This window comes from Talpa occidentalis, unplaced genomic scaffold, assembly GCF_014898055.3.
Source record: "Talpa occidentalis isolate TD23 unplaced genomic scaffold, MPIMG_talOcc4v2.1 talOcc4.12, whole genome shotgun sequence".
Lineage (NCBI taxonomy): Eukaryota > Metazoa > Chordata > Mammalia > Eulipotyphla > Talpidae > Talpa > Talpa occidentalis.
This window is the reverse complement of record NW_023601212.1, coordinates 94,789,901-94,815,023: the sequence shown is the minus strand read 5'-3', so window position 1 is coordinate 94,815,023 and position 25,123 is coordinate 94,789,901. Positions and strand designations below refer to the sequence as shown.

The window sequence follows — 25,123 nt, the reverse complement described above, 5'->3', positions numbered from 1 at the left end:
CAGCCGTCCTTGAAGCTGGGTGACCTTGACAAGGGTCTCTCCACCCCTTCCCACTACTGTTTGTCTTCAGTCCCCATCACACTTCCCGGCTCAGCAACCATAGCTTTGAAGAAGGTGGGCGCGCCTCCTGCTGAGTTTGGGTCTGCAACTTTGTGGCTATCAAAGTAGGAGGCTAGGGAGGAGAGGACCAGGATGGGGGTGTGTTAAGAGGCCATGGGGGAAAGGTCTTACAAATCTGACTTCTGTGACAACGGGGAATTCTGACCCCAGATCTGCAAGCCCAGAGAGATCCCTCCCACTGTGGAAAGGATGAAGCCCCCCATATGGTCACTCCCAGGGGGCTCTACTCCTGACTCATTAAGGTAGGTACAGCGGGCTCAGAGGTAAACAATTAAAATAAACCGATAAACACCAGGCTTAGTGGCCTTACCAGAGCTTTTTACAGGTGAGCTTCGAGAGAAATCCATCATGTAGTATTTCAAGCCTCACTCACTTATTTAAAAGAGAAAACCAAAATCCTATGAAAATTTCTTTAATTTTCATCTTTTGGAAATACAGTTTTTTTTTTTAGTTCCATGATACAAAAACGTTAAATATCTAACAATGATCTCTATGAAGCGGATCTAGTGAGTGGATCCACAGGTCCCACCGCTGCTGCGATGGCCTCACAGAGGAGGCCGCCCATGTGGGGCTGTCGGACCTCACTGCCCCAGATGCAGAGGCGGCCAGGCCGGCGTGGAGCGCGAGCGCAGCGCGTGGAAATAGTCGGGCTTTGCACGGACAATCCCCCATGAGCAGCTCATGGCAGGAAACAAGATGGGGGAGTAAGCGAGTCCCAAAGGCAGGCAGCGTTCGGTTCCTTCGGGGTGGACAAGTAGACACGTTCCTGCTGGTAAAACAAGCTGGAGAACTTAATGTTTTCAGGCAGCTCTGAGGGGAGGCAGGAGGCTATGGCCACCGCCCAAGACGGCCCTCAAGTCAGCAGGAGTAGAATGAGGGCCCCCGAGGGAGGCAGCACAGTCCCCCGAAACCTGTGGTCACAGCACCCACAGCACTGCCTCTCTCTGCCCAGCTCGCAGCTGACCTTCCCCCGGGTGGACTCTTGAAGACAACAGTTTATGACAAAAGTGTCAGATGAGCAACAGACAATGGACTGGCTAATGGTGGGCACGGTCACCACAGCCTGCAGCCGTGCTGGCAGCAGACAGTTGATATAAAAAGGAGAAAAAGAAATGCAGCCACAAAAATAAAAACTGGTTTTGTCCCCCCAGGAGACATGGTTGCAAACCCCTCCCAGGCCACATTCTATCCAGTGAAATACGGTATGGCTTCCTAGTGTGCGCGGTTCCGCTCAGCGCCAGCGACGGCTCCCTTGGGCCTCGGTTACCACGTGTCGGGAACTTCAAAGAGGTTGGCAGAACCGTCTGAGATGCTTCCTGGGGGGAAAGGACAGAACCAGGTGATCAGGAGGCCAGGATGGGGAGGGAAGGGCCAGCAAGGAGCAGAGTCAGGCCTGGAGGGGCCCACGGCAGGTCTGGTCCATGGAGAGCAGGCCCCGAAAACAGGTGAAACTCCAGACATGTGGGGGTAGGTTAATCACGTGCCCCCTGCCCTGCCTTGGTTATCTCTTTACAGGAGTTAAAATGTGACGCTTGAGCACCATACTCTGCAGTTCATCTGCGTTCGCGAGAGCCCAGCACCGTGGTATCGCTACCCCCATTTGAACTATACGGGTTCATTTTCTCTGCATTATGCTCAATGCAAAACCGCCTCAGAGAGGCAGGGAGCTGACCAGCCCTCTACAGCAAGGAGTGGAGAGCGGTCTGGATCCTGGCAGCACTGAGGCCCCAATGAGCAGCTCCCTGTGCGGAGATGAGCAGACACCCGGAGGACTCCCGGGACTGGGCCTCACAGTGGAGGGAAGCTGACGGGTGGGGGGTGCAGAGATCCCTGACAGGAGCAAAATAAAGCTCAAGGGTTTTTCCAAGTTCAGCTCCACACCAAGGTCTCCCAGCTGGATGGGAGCCCACTCTTCACTGCAAGCACCGCGACCCCCTGGGAAGGCCTTCTCCACTCGTGCTACTTTCCACAGCAGCACAGGAGGCACCAGGCCTGGGCCACCGTTGTCTGGAGGGAGGGAGGTGAGTCAGTCAGGAGTATGTTCACAACAGGAGAAACACCAGGCTGGGGTAGGCCTTTTGGATGTCATAAAGTGGGGCTGGCAGGCAAGCCCACCTCAGCTACAAACTCACCAAGGGCTTAAAAGGGGCAAGAAATCTTTGATGGTGCCTAAAATGGACAGACCCCAACAAGGAAAGCACGCAGTGGAGAGAAGCCTCCTAATGAGGAGTGGGCTAGCGCATGCCACAGCAGGAGGAGTGCAGTGAAGACTGGAATTCCCACTGCTGACCACTGGCTGAGATGGGATCCAGAGACAGGAGAAGGGGGCTTGGGGCTTGCTGCCCTGGGTCCTCTGGCCTCCCTGAGCACGCTCCCGAGAGGTGGCACTGGGCAGGGGCGGCCTGGTCAGGACTACAGAGGATGAATATGGCGAGCACACACTGAGGCTGCCGGCAGCCCAGCCACGCCGTGACCAGCCCTGCGAGCCTAATTGTAGGGAGGAAAATAAACACTGACCACAGCATTTGGACAATTCATAGACCAAAGAAATACTCCAGCAGCCAACTAGCCGCTCTAAAGGCAGCCATGTACGTGGAGCTGAAGGAGACCAAGACTGGCTGAGAAGCAAGGAAAAGAGAAGCGGCCAAGAGCAGCTGCACAGTCACACCTGTAACTGCCCTTGGCACCAGCACTGGCTACCTCACCCGCAGGAGGGACCCTGGAGAGTGGCGGGGAACAGCGGGAGAAAGAACAGGCACTGGCATGGGCTCATCTGCTTGACCCTCTCACCAGCCCTGACCTGGAATGACTCTCAGGACTCATCTGTTGTAAAAGTGGCCTGAAAAAGCCTCTACATCGCCACGGAGCACCTGTGACTCAGCAGGCTCCTGGTGCAGAGCAGCTTCTCAGCATCCAGGAGGTAGCCAGATACGGACACGGTTCTTCTCTGTGCAGAGAGCGGCAGCCTGCAGCAGAGACGCTAGTTTTCACGCCTAAAAGCTGCAGCTGCTGAGTGAGAATGATGTGTGCTTAGGACCCAGAACTTCAGGAGCCACCTAAGGAGACCCAGAGGGAGGGACTGGAGGCCACTGGCACTGCTCTTTACAGCACATTCCAGACAGGAAGACCGTAGATGGTGAGGGATCAGTCTCAAAGCTACTGGATAAGGAGTTGTGGTCTGTTTTCCAGGGAGCTCATTTTCACAGCCCAGTTTTACTGGAAGGCAAAGAGTAATTCAGGGACAACTTTTTAAGCAGAATCTTAAGGCTGTCTGCCTCCTGCAATAATGGAGCTCAACTCGCAGCTCTGTCATGTGCAAAGGTTAATGCAAGATGATTGTAGACTTAAACATAAAACCTTAAACTATAAAACTTGTAGGAAGAAACACTGGAGAAAATCATTGCAATTTTGAGTCAGGCCAAGTCTTCTTAGGTATGACACACCAAAGGCATAATCCAAGGGAAAAAAAAAAAAGATAGAGTGGATTTCATTAAAATTTAAAACATCTGCTCTTTGAATGATACTGTTAAGAGAATGCAGTCTTGAAGAACATATTTGCAGAACACACAAAAGGACTTGTGTCCAGAATACAGAAAGAACTCTCAAAACTCAATAAGAAAACAAACAACCCATTGGGAAAAAGGGGCAGATTTGATAAGATACGCCACAAAGAAACTGGGATGGCAAATAATCACATGAAGCATCATTCGTCATTAGAAAAATTAAGTCGAAGTCACAAAGAGGTACCATTGCTCACATGAAACCAGTCATCAGCGCAGCTGGGAACAACCAAGCTGGACACTTCCAGGTTCTGGCAAAGGGCAGGGCCCTTGGAACCTTCTGTCCTGTGGCTGGGAATGCAAAATGGCGTGGCCACTTTGGAAAATGTGTGCTGTTTCTTATCAAGTTAAACATGTACTTCTCAAACGACCCAGTAATTCCACTCTGAGGCGTTCACCCCAAAGGAAAACTTAGTTCCTACAAAATGCAGGACACAAATGTTGATAGCAGCTTGACTCTTCGTTGCTAAAAACTGGTAACAACCTAAAAGTCCTTCTGCCGGCAAATGGGTAAACGAACATTGATATGGCCATAAATTCGGCAATAAGAAGGAAGTTGTGATACCCACCACAACAAGGATGGATCTTAGGTGCATTATGCTAAATGAAAGACCCAAGAGACTACCTCCCTCCTCTATAATTCCATTTCTTGGCATCCTGGAAAGGCAAAATCACAGTAACAGAAAGCAGATTAGTGGTTGCCAGGGTGTAGGGGTAGGGAAGGAAGGACTAACTACAAGGGACATGAGGAACCATCTAGAAGGAGAGTTGCTATGTATCTTGACCACAGTGATGGTTCTGATTGTGTGTCAATACTCACCACACTGTTCACTTCAAAGTGATGAAATTTATTGCATGTACATGAAATCTTAATTAAGCTGATTCTGCAAAAGATATTATGATTGTTTTTTAAAAATCCAGCCAAATTTAAATATAAAGTGTATTGCTGAGAGAATTTAAATTATTCAACCAAGAGTTTCTTAAATGGGGAAAAAACAGGATACTAAATTGTATACAAAGTGTGACGCCAACTAGATAGAAAAAAATGAGAGGCAGAGTGAGAACACTCACTGCCAGGATTTCAAGTGTTAGCACCGTGGGGTGAACTTTCTTCTGTTATTCTTCACTGTACACATTTTCACAGTGAGTCCCCCCTTTTTTTTTCATTAACAAAAGAAATGAAGAAGCAGTGACCACACAAGCGAATGTTTCTGCTGGTTCTCCCTTTCACCCACCTCTAGCCGGAGGGCGGCCCTCTGGGAAGCAAGATACCTCTGCCCTCAGGGGACTCCAAAGCAAAGCCTCAGCCTGGAAATCTGTCATGAATTACCTCTGCAGAGAGGAATTCAGTATGTAGAGGGTCCTTTGGGTGCCAGACCGAAGTTTTACACTAGGAAGTGCCCCAGAGGGCTGGTTCTGGGGTGGTTTCCCAGACCATGAAGGGGAGTTCCCCTGGGTGCTACTGGGGATCCAGAGGTTCCAGCAGGAAGGGAGGCACAGATGGGCTCCCAGGGTGAAGCCTCCGCTGCCTCCAGGGGCAGAAAAGTCACATTTTAATGGAGCAATTAAAGGGCCAAGGCAGCCTCGAACCTGCCTCTGACTTTCAGGAGACCTGTGAGCTGAAGCGCCTGCTGCTCTGAGAAGGTCCTAAGTTTTTATCCTGTGACCCAAGGGCGGAAGCTTGAAGAGTCTGGCAGATGAGGCAAGACTCCAGTCAAACTCATATTCTTGGCAAACATTTAAAGGTCTAACATGGCTTTAAAGGTCTATCTCCTTGCAAGAAGTCAGCACAAGTTGACGTGCTGACTTAGCACTGGCACCTTCGCGCATAGTGCTAAGGACCCTCCAGCCTGTGGGCTGCCTGACAGTATTTGGACAATACAAGTCTGGCCAGTATCAGGCTACTCCCTGTCGGCCCTGCCATTTCCTGGAGAAGTGAGGGGGTGAGGCCAGGCTGGGGTTTCCCCAGGACCCAGAGCATTATTCACTTACTCAGCAAGAACAAGTGTGCTATGGAAACCATCCATTAAATGTTGTCTGGGGAACGTTTCCTAGAGATAGTGTATTCCAGAAGAAACAGCATGCAGAACTGCTTTTTTTTACCTACTAGCCGAGAATGTACCTTAAATTCCACAGCGCATGAGCAGATAGGGCTATCAACTTACATGAATCATAATAGAAAAGAAGGCTTACATTATACATTTGTTTTTTGAAAACAGGAGAGAAACAACATATAGAAGAAAATACTAAGAGAAATATCTCTACCAGGTATATAATACGCATATAACATAGACACCGCAAGGGAGTGGCAGCTTGGATTTTTATCACATGACGTCATCATTTCAAACTCCAGGCTGTCACTGTTTCTGATCTAGAACAGCTTCCAGAAATACTCTCCTTTGCAAAGAAGCCTTTGCTTCCTCTGAAGTTCGGGCACATTTTACAAACTGCAGATCAGCATAGGGTGTGCTGGGTCAGACAGCCTACATCCCCGCCCTTTATAAGACTTCCCAAGTTTGGAACTCTGGGTCTCGGTTTCCTCTACAAAATGGAAATAATGTCTATGCTTTACTGGGTTTTGATAAGGACTACACGAGGTTGAAAAAGGGGGGGGGGTGCTCCCTGGTTGTGCAGGCGGTTGAGTGCCGCACTGTGAAGCTGTCTGCAGCCTCTGCAGCGCGGGTTATATCCTGGCCAGCCAGTGAGAATCCCACATAGAGTGGCAGACCTCTCCTGTCTCGCCCGCTGCTCCCCTCAGCAGTGTATTTTGTCAGTCTGCCTGTTCTGTTCCCCGCTCTGTCTCTGGTGAATCCTCTCACCCTCCTGCACATCTGGCCTGTACCCCGGTTTTGTATAAGTAAATAAAATATTAAAAAAAAAAAGGATGTCAGGTATATAACATAAACTCAGTGAATGGTAATTTGGGTCACTGTGCTATCTGGGAAGAGATCCAGTACTTAAGATTCTTTGTGTACCTTGGATAGTAAGACGTGTAACTAAGAAAGATGATACTGTTTGTCTGGGATTTATTGCGGATCAATTGTCTCGGGATTATTATGATAGTGCTTGATATTACCTAGTTCTACTTTTTATGACTGTCTCCCTGAAAGCAGAACTCTCTGCAGGGGGAGCACCACCTTCTCTGCCCTGTGTGCTGCAGTGCTGGGTGCCCAGCCCAGTCACCCAAGGGGAAGGGCTCATACTCCACGCTTAGAGCCTGTCCCTGCGGGATAGGCTGCCCCAGGTAGCACTTGGTCGTCTAATATGGCTCCTGCCCATGCCCAAACCAGCCCTGCCTGCTCGAGGGACATCCTGGACCTTCGAGAGTTTAACACAAACCCTCTCACGGGCTGAACTGTGTACTCTCTTTCATTCTAGGACCCGATTAAAGTAATTGAGCAACCAAAGTTGGCCGATTCAGCAGGATCAGCCCATTTCTTTCCTACATCATGCCGAGACCATCAGGACTACACACTGACTGGAGCTGCTCACAAGGACTCATTAAGCTCCAGCCTTCGGTGGCAGAGAGGCTTCCCCAGGGGGGTGCTCCTGGAGCAAGCTCAGCGATCCTGAGTGGCCTGATTCAGTTCAAAGTTGTCAAGGTGTTTCTTTCTCTTTCTTTTTTAGCAGGACTGACAAAGAAGCACAAAATCTATAATTTTTTTTTTAGCTTAAATCTTATGGCAGTGACAGTTTTACTGTCAATGGGAGGGGGGGGAACTATTTTAATGAAGATATTATAAATTCAAAACCCCAAATAACTCATAGAAATTTTTCACTTAAAATGATGAAAGTTATAAAAGGAGCTTGTCTGCTAATGCAGTCTATTATTAGGTATCCTAATATCTTTAAGGTTATGCTGAGATTGAAGGAAAAAAACCTAAAATCTTGTCCCTAAGAAGTAACAGATAAGCACAAAAATTCAGAAGAGAATCAAATTCCCCATCATGCCTGGTGTGATCTTTAAAAGTCAGGCTAACATTTATATGTAACATTTGTTGAGCAGGTGCAATGTGGTGGTGGTAACAAGGTACCAAGGCTGACACAGATTAAAAATTTCTCCACCACTTCATTTACGGAGAGGAAGGAGGCAAATGGAGGCAGATACCAGATTCCAGGAGGCAACTAAAACTACACAATCCTGGCCCAGCCACGAGGATGTTCCCGGTGACAGTCAGGCTTGATGTCTAAAAGCATATGCAACACTTTTGTTGCTTCTTTGATTTCATTAATAGCAATGAGATTCAGAAGACGCTCTATAATCAGATTGGGGCACATGCAAAAAGAGGAATTAATCAAACAGCAAATCTTAGCTTGGGTCTGAATGCATTTCCATTGCTTTACCACCTTTTGATTTGATGGTTGCTTCTGCTGACCAAGGCAACTGTCTGGAAGAGAGGCAGGTCATCCCAAGAGGTGACTTAAAAGCATGATCTCTTTTGCAGGACAGACTTAAGGGCTCTGTGACCTTGGCCAGTCACGTAACCCTTTGGGCCTTTTTTTCTTAATTGTCAAGGGGACCCTGGTGACTACCTGAAGTTTAAGGGAATTTTTGTCAGGCAGGAAGTGCAGTCCTGGGCCCTCAGCACAGCTATAATGATTGACACCGCAACTGCTGCCTGATCAGGCCATGTCTGGAGAGACTGACAAGCCAGCCCCTTCCTCACCTGGCACTCGCCACCGCATGGGGTCTGGGTATGGAGGGCGGAGAACGGTCACCAACCTTGCACAGCACGTCTGGGTGACAAAGAGGATAGGGGATTTGGCCTCAGTGAGGCCAGGGCTCACCTTCTGGTTCTGCTTTTTACTAGCTCCATCGACCCGCCAAAATTTAACCTCTCTGAGCCCAAACATACACATCACTAAAACAGGGATGATAATTCCCTCTCTCACAGTTGCTGTGAAAATCAAATGACATGAGGAGAGAAAAGGCCCTGCAGCAGTGTCTAGCACACAGTAGGCTCTCTCCACATGTGCTCATTTCCGGTTTTCTCTGCTCCTTATATAATTCTGCTTAAGAGAGAAACCCGGGCTGTCTGGGGTTTTGCTGCGAACAGTGAAAACTGCTACTGAAAATAACATGTGTAGGAGTAGGTCTCTGTGCAAATTTAAATGCATATGTAAGATACTGAGGCTACTTTGAACATATCAGCAAAACCTCTAAACCACGGAGGAGAGATCACCAACATCTCTAAGAAGGAGACCCCCGCTAAAAGCTAGGAACTTTTGGGGGATTCCTCCCATTAAATTAAGTTGATCCTAGAGACACCTGCCTGTGGACTCTACCACCCACTGAGGCCTCTGTAACTTCTCCCCCAAACATAAGTTCCTAGGGCATTGAAGAAAACACAATTCCTGTCCTTAGTAAGAGCCGATACAAACCTGCTGGGGAAAGGTCCTTCTTCATTCTTTTTAACTTCTTGGCCTTCTTCCTTCCCTCTGAGAGGGGCTCTGCACAGGAATCTGTCTGCTCAAGCTCAGTGTCAGAAATATCCCCCGACACCATGGCCTCCAAGCCAGCTTCTGCTTCACTGAGACTCAGGTTTCTCTTCCCTCCTGTGCTGGTAGCTGTGAGACTGAAATGCAAACAGTGGAACTGCATGAAAGGTGTTAAGAGTGGCGGGAAGACTAGCCTGTAAAAATATTTTAATGCTCTTAATTCTATTAACACTTAACTAGCAATCAACAGCAGGGCAGCTGCCACCCACACATTAAAGGCCTTATTATGAAATGAAGTCTGAGTCTGCCCGTGACAGGCTTACTCAGAAGAAAGCTCTAAGCTATGCTTGTGGATACAGGTACTTAAGAAAACAGAAATTTTAAGGAAAGTTCCCAGTCTCCATTTTGGTGACACTATTCTAACAGAAGAACAGAAGAGCTGAACCACCACAGCAAAAGAGTCTCAACTGCACCGAGTCCTAAGACAGCCGTGTTGCCTTCGTGACTGTCTCACAGATACACAGTGCACGCTGTGAGAGGTTCTAGAAAGGGTTTTGTTTTTTTTTTTTTTTTTTTTTTTTAGCGCAAATGCAGTCCCCCACTGCCACAAATTAGGCAGTCGAGTTTCCCACATTTGGGGAAATCGCAGGGATCAGCACATCCGGAGTGCAATGGATAAGCCTCGCCCTGGGAAAACCACCTTCGTGATCATGGTATCACCCCTGCCAGGTAGGTATTCTAGAAAGGTTCTAGAGTTTGTCAGCTCTCACACTGCTCACACATCTGACTGAATGCACTTTCAGGGCGTATTCCACAAAACGAAATTCATAGAAATTCTTTTCTATTTCAAAAAGGTGACTTGTTAAATTTATAATTAAACCTGGCTTCGTTTTTAAAGCTTTATAGGATTTGACATGTTAAATTAAATTGGATTACATGTCCTGATTTTTCCCTAAGAAAATATGTTTCCTGAAATATAACTTGGTAAAAACAGAGACCACATGGCCAGCGTGAGTCCTGTCTCCTCTAAATGGAGCTTATAAATAGATTTTTTTCCTTATAGCCCCCAAGTTATAAAAAGCATTAAAATAAATCAAGTTATTCCACTTACAGGAATAGGGGGAGGAAGGCGAGAGAGCAGACTCCCCATTAAGCCTTCCCTAGGAAGTGGGCACTTAAAAATGCAACCCATTAAAAACGGGCTATCCTATTATTCATGTGTCTCCAGCTCCTACCTTAGGCTCGTCTTCTCTATACTTTACACCTGTACACTTGCACACACGAAGATGGACAATAAACAGCCTACCTGGCAGCTCTTAAAAACCACGGGGAAGGGCCTCCCCTGGTGGCGCAGCGGTTGAGCGCTGGACTGAGAAGCTGCCCGCAGCCTCTGCAGCGCTGGTTCCATCCCCAGCCAATGGCGAGTGTCCCACATGGTGCCACAGACCTCTCCTGCCACCCACTGCTCCCCTCAGCAGTGTATTTCGTCAGTCTGCCTTTTCTGTTCCCAGCTCTGGCTCTGGTGAATCCTCTCACCCTCCCACGCTTCGACTGTACCCAGTGCTTGTATAAATAAATAAATAAATCTTAAAAAAAAAAAAAAAACACACAGGGAAGTGAACAAGGCCTGGACCACAAGGCCTCAAGGCCACTGGCCTTCCCTTTTTCTTCCTTGCACATCCATCACATGCAAGCTTTCTGAAACCTCTCTTCTATGGAGGAGAAAAGTCAACATACCAATGGAAAAATGGGGGGGAGGGGTGATGTTAAAAATCCATGCTGAAGTTTTAGTTAAAAACTGAAAATATCTTCAAAAAGGATTAAAAAAATTCCCATTTTGATAAAATTTGGAAACTTGAGGGAAAAAATAAGAAAATATTGAGGGCCCACACTCCTCTATCAATACTACAAAAGGGCAAGAGTCCTAAAAATTCCTCTGGATTCCAGTAAATACTGGAGCCTGGTAGCCTGTGGGATGTAAACATTTAATGAAAACTCGGCTGGAAGCGTTGGCATTAAAAATACTTCAAGAAATACAAAGTCCAAAAGCCAGGGTATGATAAAGGTGGTATCTCAAATGACCAGGGCAAAGATGGACTTTTAAAAAAGTCAAGTGGAAAAGGATGAGACTCACCCCTCACATGTACCAAATGACTAAATATCTAAATGTAAGACATGACACTACACTACTGACGAAACCATGGGTGAATTCTTCCAAAACTTGGGTGAGAAAGGCCTTCTTACTAACACTCACAGCCCAGATGCCCAAGAGTTATAAATTTGACCTCACAAAAATAAAAATCCTTTACCATAAAAAATTAGAAGACATGAGGAAAGACAAAAGACAAACGACAAGCCAGTAGAAAATATTTATAAGAAAAAAAATAAATAAAAAAGAAGAAAAAAAACAAAGAAAATATTCATAAGATATGTCATAAATAAAGGGCTCAAGTCCTTTACATATATCTAACTCTCAAAATTAGAGTAAAAAAAAGAACAAAAATACAGAAAAATGGGCAAGCCACCAAAAGATGCTCAACTCTGCTCATAATGCAAAAAACTGAAATATCGTTTCTTACCCACTTGGTTGGCAAAAATATTCCAAAGCTTGATATAATATTCTGCTGGTGACACTGGGGAAACCGGCACTCATACTTAGTTGGTGAGAATGCACCGTGGCACAACTCACTCTTAGGGATAGGATAGTTGCAATAGCTAACACTGCATATCTATTTGCTATCTGAGCCAATGATCCCACTTTGCAGAATTCAGAGGAAACATTTCCAGCAATGCCAAGATATATAAGCACAAGGTTATTCACTGCAACTTTATGTGTAATTGCAAAAATGTTACCAAGAGTCTAAGTGCCCAAATATAGGAAACTGGTTGAATAAGTTATAGCACAAGCAATCCACAAAGCACCAGCAGTTTCGAGAAAGAATGAAAATCTCAGAGAATTGATACAGAATGATTTCCAGTGAAAAAGATGAACAATACAAAGAGCAAAAGTGCTGTTTATGAGCCTGGTATTCTCAATCTTGAGTGGGGTGAGGTATTCTCAAACAAACACAAACTTCTTTTGTAGGCTTGTGTGTGCACATATACATGTGGAGTGTGCATGTGTGTGTGTGTGTGTGTGTGTGTGTGTACACACCCTCACACACCTCCCAGCTTGTCCACTGAAAGCGCCTAGGAGCAAACAAACCCCAGAAGCAATGAGCCCACCTCGTGTCCAGACCTTAGTTTCGAATACCAGACTCCACTAAAAAAAATCAGGGCTCCTCCAGGAAGTGGCCGATGCCATGGTGGATAACAGAGGAGGCTGCAACATCTTGTAGCCCCAGAGAGTAAGAAACGGCCCAGAAATGATGAGACCTCACAAGACAGAGGATCCGCTTTGAAAGAGCTCCCACTGGTCAGATCTGGGACACCTGGAGCACCAGAACTTCTGTGGGCAAAAATAAAGTCTAGATATTTGGAAAAAATGGAATCAAAGGGCAATATGGATACAAAAGGCGGGGAGAGGAGGAGACGAGAGGGTGGGAAGGAGAGCCCTTAAGCCAACAGCGGAAGATAAAAGGGTAAATGAGGACAAGAGCTGGAGTTGGTGAGTTGCCCTTTTGCAACCATCACATAAAGAATGCAAAAGATGCTAAATGTGGGGAGATATTCTGATGACAGGCAGGATCTGTGTGTGGTCTTAGAGTGCGTCTTCACAGACTGATACCCCGAGAAGGACACAGAATATTTACACAGAATATTCCAGTGGGGCCTCCCCTGTGGTGCAGCGGGTTGAGCGCAGCGCTGTGAAGCTGTCCGCAGCCTCTGCAGCAGTGGTTCGATTCCCGGCCGGCCAAGGAGATTCCCACTTAGCACAGCAGACCTGTCCTGCCTCACCCGCTATTCCCCTCACAGTGTATTTCAGTCCTTCCGCCTGTTCTGCTCCCTGCTCTGTCTCTGGTGAATTCTCTCACCCTCCGGCGCCTCTGGCCTGTACCCCAGTGCTTGCATAAATAAATCTTTAAAAAAATAAATAAAAAAGAATATTCTGGTCAGGATTCTATAGCCTGAACCTCGTCACAAAGAAACATCAACAAACCAAAATGAAAGACATTTTATTGAAAAAAAAGAAGGGGAAGGCTGGTGATCTTCAAAAATGTCATTGTCATTAAAAGAAAAAAAAGAGACTGGAGACAAGAAAACTAGATGCAATGCATTATCACAGATTGGATCTGACACTGGAGGGGGAAAAGCTGTAAAGATCACATTGGATCAAATAATAAAACTGGGACATGAACAGCAGATTAAAGTATTATGTCAATGTCACATTTACCAAGGTTGGTAACTACTCAGTTATGTATAAGAATATCCTTATTTCTAGTATTTAGGGATAAAGGACCATAATGCATATAACTTGCTCTGAAAAGGTTCAGAAAAAAATAAAAGTGTACGGAGAGGAAGAGGGAAGGAGGGAGAAGGTACATGTGAACAGCAAGCAGGAAGCGAGTGTGGGGAGATGGGGACAGATGAATCTGGCTGAAGAGCACATGGGTCTTCTTGGTAATGTCTGTACGACATTTTAAAAAAATTTGAAATTATTGGGGCCTCCCCGGTGGTGCAGTGGTTGAGCGCTGGGTTGCGAAGCTGCCCGCAGCCTCTGCAGCGCCGGTTTGATCCCCAGCAGCTGGGTGAGGGTCCCACATGGAGCGCAGACCTCTCCTGCCGCCCGCTGCTCCCCTCAGCAGTGTACTTCAGTCCTTCTGCCTGCTCTGCTCCCCGCTCTGGCTCTGGTGAATTCTCTCACCCTCCCGCGCTTCTGACTGTACCCAGTGCTTGTATAAATAAATAATCAATCTTTAAAAAAAAAATTGAAATTATTGCCAAATTAAAAGCAGAGGAAATTAATGGAGCTATCTGAGAAGTATGTGCAACAAATAAGGAAAAGTAAATTTCAATGGCCCATATCTTCTGATACCCCTGGAACACAATCTAGGAGGGAAGTACACTCACACATGAGTAATAACATGTCATCAGGCTATTAGCACAAGGAAGTGCTGTCTTGACCCACTAACTAAGCGTCTCCTCTGACAGCACTAGTATCGGGCTTGCGCCCCAGGAGTCAGCACCTGTCCTTTTCCTAGCTCAGTGGCAAGCCCCTGCTTTCTCAGCAGTTCCTCCCCTCTCCGAACCAACATCCCACCAACATGGTGACCCTCTCCCACTTCCAAATGGGCCTCCAGTCCTATCCAATCCAGTTCTTTCCTCACCCACTGCCATGGGGTCCTTGCTCTCTTGTCTGTAGACTGAAAACAGGATCCTAATTGTTCTCTTCCTCTCCTCCTCTTTCCTGTCTCCCTTTCCCTCCGAATTCATGAGCTCCTATGCTGCCAACCTTTTTCCAAACCAGAGATCTGACCAATAGTCCCAGCCCAAAACTTGCATGGCTCTCCACTGCAGACCTAAGTTGACACTGCACCCAGGATTCTCTGTCTCTGAGTGCCTTTTTGCTTCTCTAACCTTATCTTCCACTAGGCGGTCAACAATATAAATTTACCTTAATGAATTCCATTACATGCACTCTGCCATCTGTCCATCCATCCAAGAGCTTATCAGCCCAAGCAAAACCTGTATTTCCCACATTGCTGTTTGTGCCAAGACTCTACTATCCATGTCTTCCTGCTCAAACATCACTATCCTCCGAGAACGTTCCCCAGCCCCCGTGTCTAGTGTTCCTTTCCTTCCCTGCTTCCCATAACACTCTGCTAATCTGTCTCAGGGGAACTTTAAGTCAGCCATCCTTATTATTTATAAGAAACAAAAACTTGGAGCAGTGCAGGTGCCATGTGCTGGAGAATGGACAGACGACAGTGCATGCATGCAGTGAAATATGATTCAGCAATAAAACAATAAGGAACCAGTGACATAGGCAGCATAGGTGACTCTTGAAAACACCCTACACAAATAAAGTCTTCACATAAAAGAGCAGGTGTTTCATAACTCTATTTATATGATATTCTAGGAAAGGCTGAACTAATCTATGGAGGAAAAAAAATTGCAATAATGGTGTGGGCCACAGAGGGACAGGCAAAGGCTGACTGGAGGAACATGAAGAAATGATATGGGGCGATGTTACACTCTATCTTTATAGGAGTACACCTCAACATCAGTGGGTACTCTATAAACATGGGGATTGATTGCTTCAACCTTAGTATTAATTATAAAAGATGATACTGTTGGCACTTAATGGAATACACTGTTTTTAATCCTAATCATAGGTTTTTGCTTTTTAGTCAACGAGGCCCATGAGTCTAGGTCCATAGACATCTGAGGGTCTACTATGCATCAGAGACTTTGCTAGAACTGTGCCTCTGGAAGGTCTCCAATTTATGTAATTTTCAAGCTTACAAATTTTCATGAACATTTTCTCAATTAATTGACAACATATTCTTTAGTTCCTAATCTGTAGTTTCGGCCAGAAAGAAAAAGAAAAATACCGGATGGTCTCACCTATAGCAGGAGTTTAGAAAACCTAAATAAGGGACCAGGAAAAAGAATAACTATAATAAAGAAAAAATCAAAATCAACAAGCAACTATAAACCAGAGACACACTACGGGGGACGGGGGGGCGGGGAGAGGAGGGATTGGGGTCAAAATGGGGGGGGTGCAATTGTATGGGGAATATAACCAAGATGAAAATGCGTACATTGTGCAAAAATGAAAAATGATATAAGAAATATATAAAAATTAATTAATTAATTAGAAAAATAAAGTGAGCCCTTAATTTTTAAAAAAAAGAGAAGAGGGCTTCCCTGGTGGCGCAGCGGTTGAGCGCTGGGTTGCGAAGCTGCCCGCAGCCTCTGCGGCGCCGGTTCGTTCCCCGGCTACCGGAGGAGGGTCCCACATGGCGCGCAGACCTCTCCTGCCACCCGCTGCTCCCCTCAGCAGTGTACTTCGGTCCTTCTGCCTGCTCTGCTCCCCGCTCTGGCTCTGGTGAATTCTCTCACCCTCCTGCGCTTCTGATTATACCCAGTGCTTGTATAAATAAAAATAAATAAATCTTAAAAAAAAAAACCTCTTTATAAAAAAAATAAATAAATAAAATTAAAAAAAGAAGAAAGGGCTACTGTCTTAGATGGACATCCACCTGAGAAATATCCTTAGATATGTGTGAGATTAATACATTTTATGTGTTTGGACACGTGTGTGTGTGTGTATATATAATATACATATATGTGTGCGTGTGTGTGTGTGTTCAGCCACACCAACATAAATTTTCTCAATTACCATTTCCAAAAAAACCCAAAAAAACCTGTGACTACATCCCATATAGCTTAACTAAGGCAGTTTTGGATCAAAAACAGCTTTTATTATATGTTAAAAACCAAATACATGAAGTACTGAACTTATAATTGTTATTCATTTTACATATTTAGGGTGAGGTTTTGTGATGTGTGTGTAAACACATTCTTAATACATGCATGTGGATAAGCTAGTCCTCTATAGATTGATTCAATTTTAAAAGTTCAAAGTCAGGGCCTCCCTGGTGGCGCAGAGGTTGAGCGCTGGGTTGTGAAGCTGCCTGCAGCCTCTGCGGCGCCGGTTCAATCCCCGGCTGCTCCCCGGCCACCGGAGGAGGGTCCCACAAGGTGCGCAGACCTCTCCTGCCACCCGCTGCTCCCCTCAGCAGTGTGCTTTGGTCCTTCTGCCTGCTCTGCTCCCCGCTCTGGCGAATTCTCTCACCCTCCCACACTTCTGACTCTACCCAGTGCTTGTATAAATAAAATAAATAAATCTTTAAAAAAAAAATAAAAGTTCAAAGTCAAACAGAGAATCAGGCCACCTCTCGTTAGTCTGAGTCCATTTGCACACGGAATTAAAATGGACAAAATGAATGACTTTAAAATGACTATGAATGCATATTTAAACCCACTGTAAGAAGTGATAAATTAAAAAATAAAATGTTAGAGGCACAACTTGGTATGTCAAAATTGAGCATTAAATGTTGATTAGCATTTATATGGGGGAGGCAAATAAGCCATCCAGATTATAATGATTATTAGGTCAAACTTACATAAGTTAAGATAATATCAATGATGCAGCAACCACAGACCAAATTCTACAAGGGTGTGCATCTCCAGTACCTTCTTCTTTCTAGTAGTAAAAAATATTTGCTGATAGTAAAGGTCATATTTACAAGCTCCTATAAATACCTTTTTCTGTCAAACAATCAAAACCTGGCTGCCCCATGAAATCGACCCCTATTTGGGATTAGGGTATTACTTACATGAAATAAAATCCACTCATGTGAAGGTACAGCTTGGTCAGTTTTGGGAAGTGCATGTAACTAATTGTGTAAGTGCTGCACCAATCCACACCCAGAACAGTTCCTGCTCTTGAAATAGATTCCTGTGTCACCTGGCACTCAATCCCCCTCCCAGCAACCACTGAACTACCGTGGTGCCTATAATTCTAGACGTTCATATGAATGAAATCATACGGTCTTCCGTGTATCACTCGTACACTTAGCATAATACTTTGGAAACCAGACATACTGTTTGAAGTATTGTTATTTTCTTCCTTTTCTTACTAGATGGTAATATTTTCTAGAATGGCTATAGCACATTCATTTATTCATTTACCAGTTGGTGGGCATATGGACTGTTTCCAATTTTTTGCCATTATGAATAATAATACTATGAACATTATGTAAAAGCTTTTCTGAGATTTTAATCAGTAAAAAACACATATAATAAAATATAACTTCCTAACCACTTTTAAGTGTATAGTTCAATGGCATAAAGCACTTTTACATTGTTGGCAAGCAATACCATCAACCATCTCTAGAACTCATTTTATCTTACAAAACTGAAACTCTATACCCATTAAACAACATTCCCCATGCCCACTTACCCCAGCCCCTAGCAACCACCATCTACTTTCTATCTGTGAATCTGACGACTCTTAGGTACCTCATATAAGTACCTCATATAAGGTACCTCATATATAAATAAATAAATACAGTATTTATCCTTCGTCACTGGCTAATTCACTTAGCATAATGCCAAACAAGGTTCATTCATATTGGAGGATGTATCAGAATGTTCTTTTTAAAGGCTGAATAATATTCCATTGTAAATATGTACCACAGTCTGTTTATCCAATCATCTGTCAACAGACAGTTGAGTTGCTTCCATGTATTAGCTGCGAATAATGCTGCAATGTACATGGGTGTACAAAAATCTCTTCAAGACCCTGCTTTCAATTCTTTGGGGTATATACCAAGAAATGGAATTGTTGGATCATATGTTAAATCTATGTTTAATTCTTTTGAGGAATCATCACACTGCTTTCCACAGCAGCTGTGTCATTTTTACTTCCCACTAACAGTGCACGAGGTTTCAGTTTCCCCACACACTTGTTGACACTTGCCATTTTCTGTTGTTTCGATGGTAACTGCTGACCATGAGGTATAGTTACTGTGGTTTTGACTTATATTTCCCTAGTGATTACTGATGCTGAGAATATTTTCATGTGCTCATTGGCTATTCCTATAACTACTTTGGAAAAACATTTATCCAAGTTCTTTACCAATTTTTGAATCAGATGGTTTGCTTTGGTTGAGTTTTAGGGGTTCTTTATATATTCTAGATATTAATCTCTTAATGGACACATGATTTGGAAGTGTTGTCTTCCCATTCGGTGGGTTATCTTTTCACTCAGGCATCAGTGGCTTTTAATGCACAAAAGCCCCTACGTCATAAATATTTAATTTTTCCAAATTCTTACAGTTATTAATTTTCAGAACTGAAATTAAGAGTTCCGAAATCATAAATTATTCTATACTTTCATAGTACTTTATTGTGTGTATTTAAATAATAATGAGTTATCATAATCATAAATAGTCATTTTTCTGTTAGGGTTATTTAAAAGATTTAGGGGGTAGCCTGGTAAAGTAAGATATATCAATAAATGCATTGGTTCTAATTATTATACATCAATATATTGTGACAAAATGATATATTCCAATAACATGTAAAAATGATATCTATCTGGTAGAGGTAAAAGAAAACATTAAGGGAATAAAACATTAGCACTGAATGGATGCCCAATAACATCATTTAACATTTGAAAAATGTCACCAATATTTGAAGTTATTCTTAAATGAGATTTTAGAATATACAAGCACTAATTGTTAATATTTGTCTTGTCACAAATACTCCAGATGTAGAAATATTTCATGTTGTGCTGACAGTGGTTAAATTGTTCCGAATTTGTCCAATGCAAATACAACCGAGCAGGAGATGCCTTATTGCTTCATATATATATTTATTTCCCTTTTTAGGAATGAAAATATTTTATCTGCTTGCCTTAACTTTGTTTTTGCTTTTAATGCTGATCTTGTTCTCACTCAGATTTTAGATCAGCTGATTGCCTACTGGCATGCCCACAGTGATACTTACATCTTGTTTTTGTATTTCTCCCATAAAAGTATTTACAGATAAGTGTAGCCTACAACAAACAGACACTGAAATGCTATTGGATTATATTAAGATAGCATAACATTCAGATATCCTAGCAAGGTTAACAGCCCAACTACACAGAAATATTTTTCAAAACTGCCAATTTCAGAGTTACTCCCAAACTTATTCCTTGGAACAAGATTCACAGGATTTTTATAAAGTGTACTAATGTGTGTAAACTTGTTCATATACTTTATTTATAGGAATGACTCATTGTTAGCAGAAGACAGAGCCACGAAAACACACAACACGGGAAGAGTGTCAAGGAGGAACACAGAGCAGACCAAGGCCCTTCTAGAAGTGCCTGCCCAGGTCTCAGAAATGCTGACCTTAACCCTGGGCATTGATTCCCTCCTGCTTTCAACTTCATGCCAGCAGATTCCTTTCAATGAGAAAAGCCTATGCTGATGGTTAAACTTTAATTCCCACAGATTTTTTTTTCCTTTATCCTGATTTCTCAACTGATTTTTCTCACAATTTGGAGCAACACACAAATGTCCCTAGAGATGACAGGAAGGAATTCCTGCAAGGAGACCCTGTTGGTGTGGTTGTATTTCTGAACTCTATCTGTTTCATCATTTACTTGTTTTTCCTGTTATCAGCACCACCTACATTCCCGCAGCTTTACGGTGAGTCTTAACGACAGACTGGGTTAAGTCTTAGTTGTCTGGGAGGTTTATGCTGCTGGTTAAAACGCAGTGACCTATTATTTTAAAGGGCTGCCCACATTAAAAAATCCTCTCATCTGATACTTGTATATGACCATCTGAAGCTAAACATTTGCTTACATTCCCATTTTGCAGTTAAGAAGCCTCCTCCCCAGAGTAAGAGACCTCTGCCAGGTAGCGTAGCAGGGAACGTAGACCTCAGACAGTGCTCCAAGCCCTGTGCTCCCTGAGCCCCTCCTCCCCCATATTCCCAGAGCCAGTTCTCCCTATTGTGCATGCCTCCATGCAGAAAGACCCCCCCCATTCCCAGGTACCCCACCCCCAGGAGCCCTTCACCTCTGCCCTGTTTTGTTCTCCGCCTCCTCATCTCTGCCTGTGCTTGTTTCTTTGTTTATTCGCTCTCTGCCACTAGAGTGTATGATCCAGGAGAGCAGGATCTCATTCTCCCACTGACCCCTGTGTTGGCAGGACCTGCAGGGTAAGCCCTCTGTGGTCAAGGCTTATCAAATGCATGAAACAAATGAGTGTTTCACCCCAGAAGCAATGAGGCAAGTGACAGACGCCAAAACGCTTATCCTGTCCTGGATTGTGCGTCATATTAACATGGTTTACATTTTAGTAGAGTCAACTTCCCCAGTCTCTCTGGATAAAAGTCTTTGCTACTAGATACAGCTGAGGGGGAAAAGGAATGTCCCACTGTGTGAACTACCTTACACAGCAAAAAATTTGGGAAAGTAGGAGCGAGAAAATGCATCTTTATTATTTTCACAAAATCTCATGCTGACCTCAGATTCCATGAGTGTGACTGCTTCAGCATTCTGGGGCAGGATCCGGGGGGCTGAGGGAGGGCACTGGGCAGTCTCTGCTTGATTCAGAAGACAATCCCTTGGAGATCACTGATAAACTGGGGTTGTTATTTCTAATAAAGAATGTGAGTTTGAAAAGCAAAATTAACATTAAGTAAGTTAAGTCTGTATGACAGTTACCCGTACTAAGGACGTCTCTTGTGGAATGGGGGTGTGTGTGTGTGCGAGAGTGAGAGAATATGAATGTGCATGTGCTTATGTGCTCAGTCCTAGATATAAGGTTTATCTGCACATGTGGGATTGGCCTAAGTGAGAGAAAAAATCTGGTTATGGGTCACAGAGAACCCATGACATTCAATTCGAAATATTTTTTATAAGAACATGGTTTGAATGTTTTGAACAATTCCCTACTGCTAACTCACTTGCGTTAAATATAGAAAAGATTAATTGATCACAAATGTGAAAGAAGTGATTATTCTACTACTAATTCCAAAATTAAGAAATTAACACTCCACATACAATTAATTGGAGCGCAACTCAGAACCCCTGACTTCATCATATGTAGAATGTAAGGAACAAAGCAACAGACAAACCAAATCAAAACAAACCCAACTGATTTTTGATAAAGGAGTTAAGGTAATTTGATAGAGAAAGGATAGTTTTAAAAAAAAAAGTACTAAACAAATGGATCTCTATATGTAGAGAATGAACTTCCACACCACATATAAAAATTAACCCAAAATGGATCAGATACCTAAATAAATATCAGTGACAACAACAAAAAACTATAAAACTTACAGGAAAAAAAAAGAGAAAATCTTTATGATCCTAATTTAGGCAACAATTTCTTAAGTAGGTCATAAAAAGCATAAGCCATAAAGAAAAGTGTAAGCCTTAGAGAAGAGATACAGGATAACAAAGCCAGCTTCTCACCCCGTCAGGCTACAGAGAAAAACCATCAGTGAGATCTGACCCAGAGTGTCTCAGCCCTTTAAGTTCCTTCTTAAACAAAAATGAATGGACAAAAATAGCCAAATATTTGATAAAGTTTTCGACAGAAAAAACTTGGAAGAAATGAGGCAATGCAGGGAGCTGAGGAAAACATTTAAAACTACGGCAGCCCTTGTTTTGGATATAATATAGGGCGATAAAAATGAGCGGACAGGCTTACCATATTAGCAAGTCAAAGATAATGAGAAAAATTAAGAGGTAGCAATAAATGCATCACTTGGAAAAGTAAGGTGAGTATCAAAGAAAGAATTGAACATGGGCGTCTCCGAGCAGGATGAGGGCAGCAGGGGACAGCTGGCCTTTACTATAAACTTTTTTGTATTATTTGGCTTTTAGAAACAATCTTAATGTATTTTAAAGGAAAAAAAATGTCAAGGGTTTCACAGAGATCCACTTACCAATGTGAGAGACTACTGCACCAGTAGTGAATCATTCTAGGCTGTTACTAATTGGCTTTGTGACCTTGAATAAAACACAGCTTCTCTGACCTTCCAGTTCTGCTTGTCATGTCACGGGGGGTGGAGGAGAGCCAGGCGTCATGACATGAACACGTCATTTCTCCTCCCTCATAGCAGAGGAATAGCTACCAGAGGATGTTCTGACGCTAAGAAACTGTCACACACTCCTTGCATTTTGTTGTGGTTTGTGACAGCCTCTCTGGGGTTGGTCTGTGACTACAGAAAACAAGAAATGAATCCCTTCCAAGAATTCAGAGTCATTAAGATGATGAGCTGCTGTGATAACAGAATGATGGTCTGAAGGCAGATTTCTGTAGCATCATGAGATCGATTTCCCAATTTCCTTTTAAATAATTTTCCCTCAAACAATGTGATAAGGCAAGCACGGGCAGTCTTCAGACTGGAGATGCTCTAAGGCTTCCCAGTCCATATACTCCCACTTTTATGTGGCTCTTCAGTCAGGGAAGGCAATGAAATAAGGTGGGTACTGGTGTAATTAAGACGAGGAGGTTATTCCTTTCTGCCTTACATTTGGCCAAGCTACGGGAAGTGTTCCTAGCATGACTTTATACTGTGGGACAAAGCAGTCTGCATGGCGTTCTCCAGTAAGAAACTGGGTAGAAAGATGTGTTGTTACAGGTTCTTATATGCATTTGTTTATCTAAATCTTGAGTGACCCCAAGGGATCATTTATTATATGAATAGACAACAATCCCTAAGCTTATCTTTTCACTTCCCACAAGAATCCCCAAGACAAAGCACTGCATGTGCCATGGAAGCTATTTGGGGGGAGGGGGTCGAGGGGGGAAGGATCACAAATGGATAGCCTGGGAGAGACAGACACTTTGGAAAGGGCATGAATGGACTTGGGATGAGAGATGAGGGCTTGAATATGGGTTCTGTCATTTATTGGTTTTGTGGCTCTGGCCAAATTCTTTGACTTCTATGAGTTTCTGTCTCCTGAATTACAGCCTAGGTTACTGTGAGCATTAAATAACAAAACAAGACGAACACATTACAGGGCCTGGCACATGGCAGACTCTTAAATGCCAGCGTCTTCTCTGTCCAGTTCCCTCCCATGTGGGCAAAGATGGAAGGTTTGTGTTTTCAGAGATGATGTTGATCTGGGTCTTCAGAGGCAGTGGTCCAAATCATTGAGAAATATCCAGAAAGGAGGAAAGAAACAGAACAGAAGAAGGAGCTAGCAGCACAAGTAGGAATACAGCTTGGTCTTGATGGCTGGGAGGGCAAGGAGGGCTGGGCAGGTGAGCCATCAGCTGGACAGACATTTGTTTGCTCATGGATGCTGGAACCTGAAGATCATTGAGAATCAACCAAACTGACCTGCTCTTTTGGAAAGATATACAAGGTTTCTAGAATACAATTCCATTTTCTTTGAACACTTTATACGAAAGAAAAATTTAAAGACCTGTACAGTAAACATCCATTCAGCTGTCACTTAGATTCCATAATTCATTCCATTTTGGAAATGAAGTTTAAAAATACATAGCAGGTTTCGGTTCTTTTGCAGTTGGGGAAAGGGGCATAGAAGGGAGATTCTAGAATGTTCTCATCTGCCAAGCATTTGGCCTCTACACTATGTGCCATGCTTTCAAGATTCGAGGAGATAAGATGAAGCTCCTTAAACCTGTAAGATGCATTTAGACATGGAGCCACCTACAGGCACAAGGACAAACTCGGGATTGGGCTACAGCTGCTACTCTCCATCTCTACACCCGGCCTCCCCCACATGAACACAAGGGGCTGAGGCTTCTGCTGGCTGATGATGTGCTAGCAGAACTTTTTAAAAAACATGAAGTGTCAAAAACAAAACAAAAACCTGCTAGAAAAATGCTAAGGATTTCAATATCTAACAATTGAAATACAGAAGTTACAGATTTCACATTTAATTTTAGCTAAAACAACCACATATTAGACCGGAATAATCCTAGCTGCACATGGTCTGGGCAAACCTAACAGGAAATTTGTTTTGTATTTATTTGACAGACTTGGGAAAGAGCATGTCATTTCCTATCATCCAAGAGTGCTGACGGCAATTTCAACTGTTAGCACCATTAAAAAAATTGTACTTACTACATGAGAATAAATACTAATATTATAACACATTACTAGAAACTGATGAGAGTTAATTTCAATTATGGCTAATCAACTAAATAACATCAAGATATGGAGAGGAAAAATTCATCTTCAAATATTATTACCATTATGAAAAATGAAAGCATTCCAAAACATCAAAAACCATTTACGTGTAAGGCAGTATTAAACTAAGCTTTCATGTTATTTAAAATAAAATCCTGAGAGACATATTGCTTTAAAGCATGAAGTGAAAGCAAACTTGCAGTGACTTATTCTAAATTTCCACATAAAAAAATTTAAATGTAAATTCTAAGTTTTATTGGAGACAGTAGCTACCTTTTTTATATTTTTAAATTTAAAGAAGGCTAAGTCATTGTTAAAATCTAAATTTAATGTAACAATTACAGATTTAAAAATCAGGCACAGAAATATTAGTGACTGAA

General features: G+C 43.5%; 1 protein-coding gene and 1 non-coding gene across 2 annotated transcripts in view; both read right to left on the bottom strand.

The window, feature by feature from the left end:
• Window positions 1–537: 537 nt before the first annotated feature.
• Window positions 538–25,123, bottom strand: part of PARN (poly(A)-specific ribonuclease) — a 129,895-nt gene continuing 105,309 nt past the window's right edge. Inside the window, exons 23-24 of the mRNA XM_037507572.2 lie at window positions 9,063–9,256; window positions 538–1,436 (exon numbers count right to left, since the gene is read on the bottom strand). Coding sequence (XP_037363469.2) covers window positions 1,384–1,436; window positions 9,063–9,256 — 247 coding nt within the window. The 3' untranslated portion in view covers window positions 538–1,383. The remainder of the gene's footprint in view (window positions 1,437–9,062; window positions 9,257–25,123) is intronic.
• Window positions 9,698–9,856, bottom strand: LOC119242482 (U1 spliceosomal RNA). The gene has a single exon (XR_005124490.1). It is a non-coding gene; the product is annotated as a U1 spliceosomal RNA (small nuclear RNA).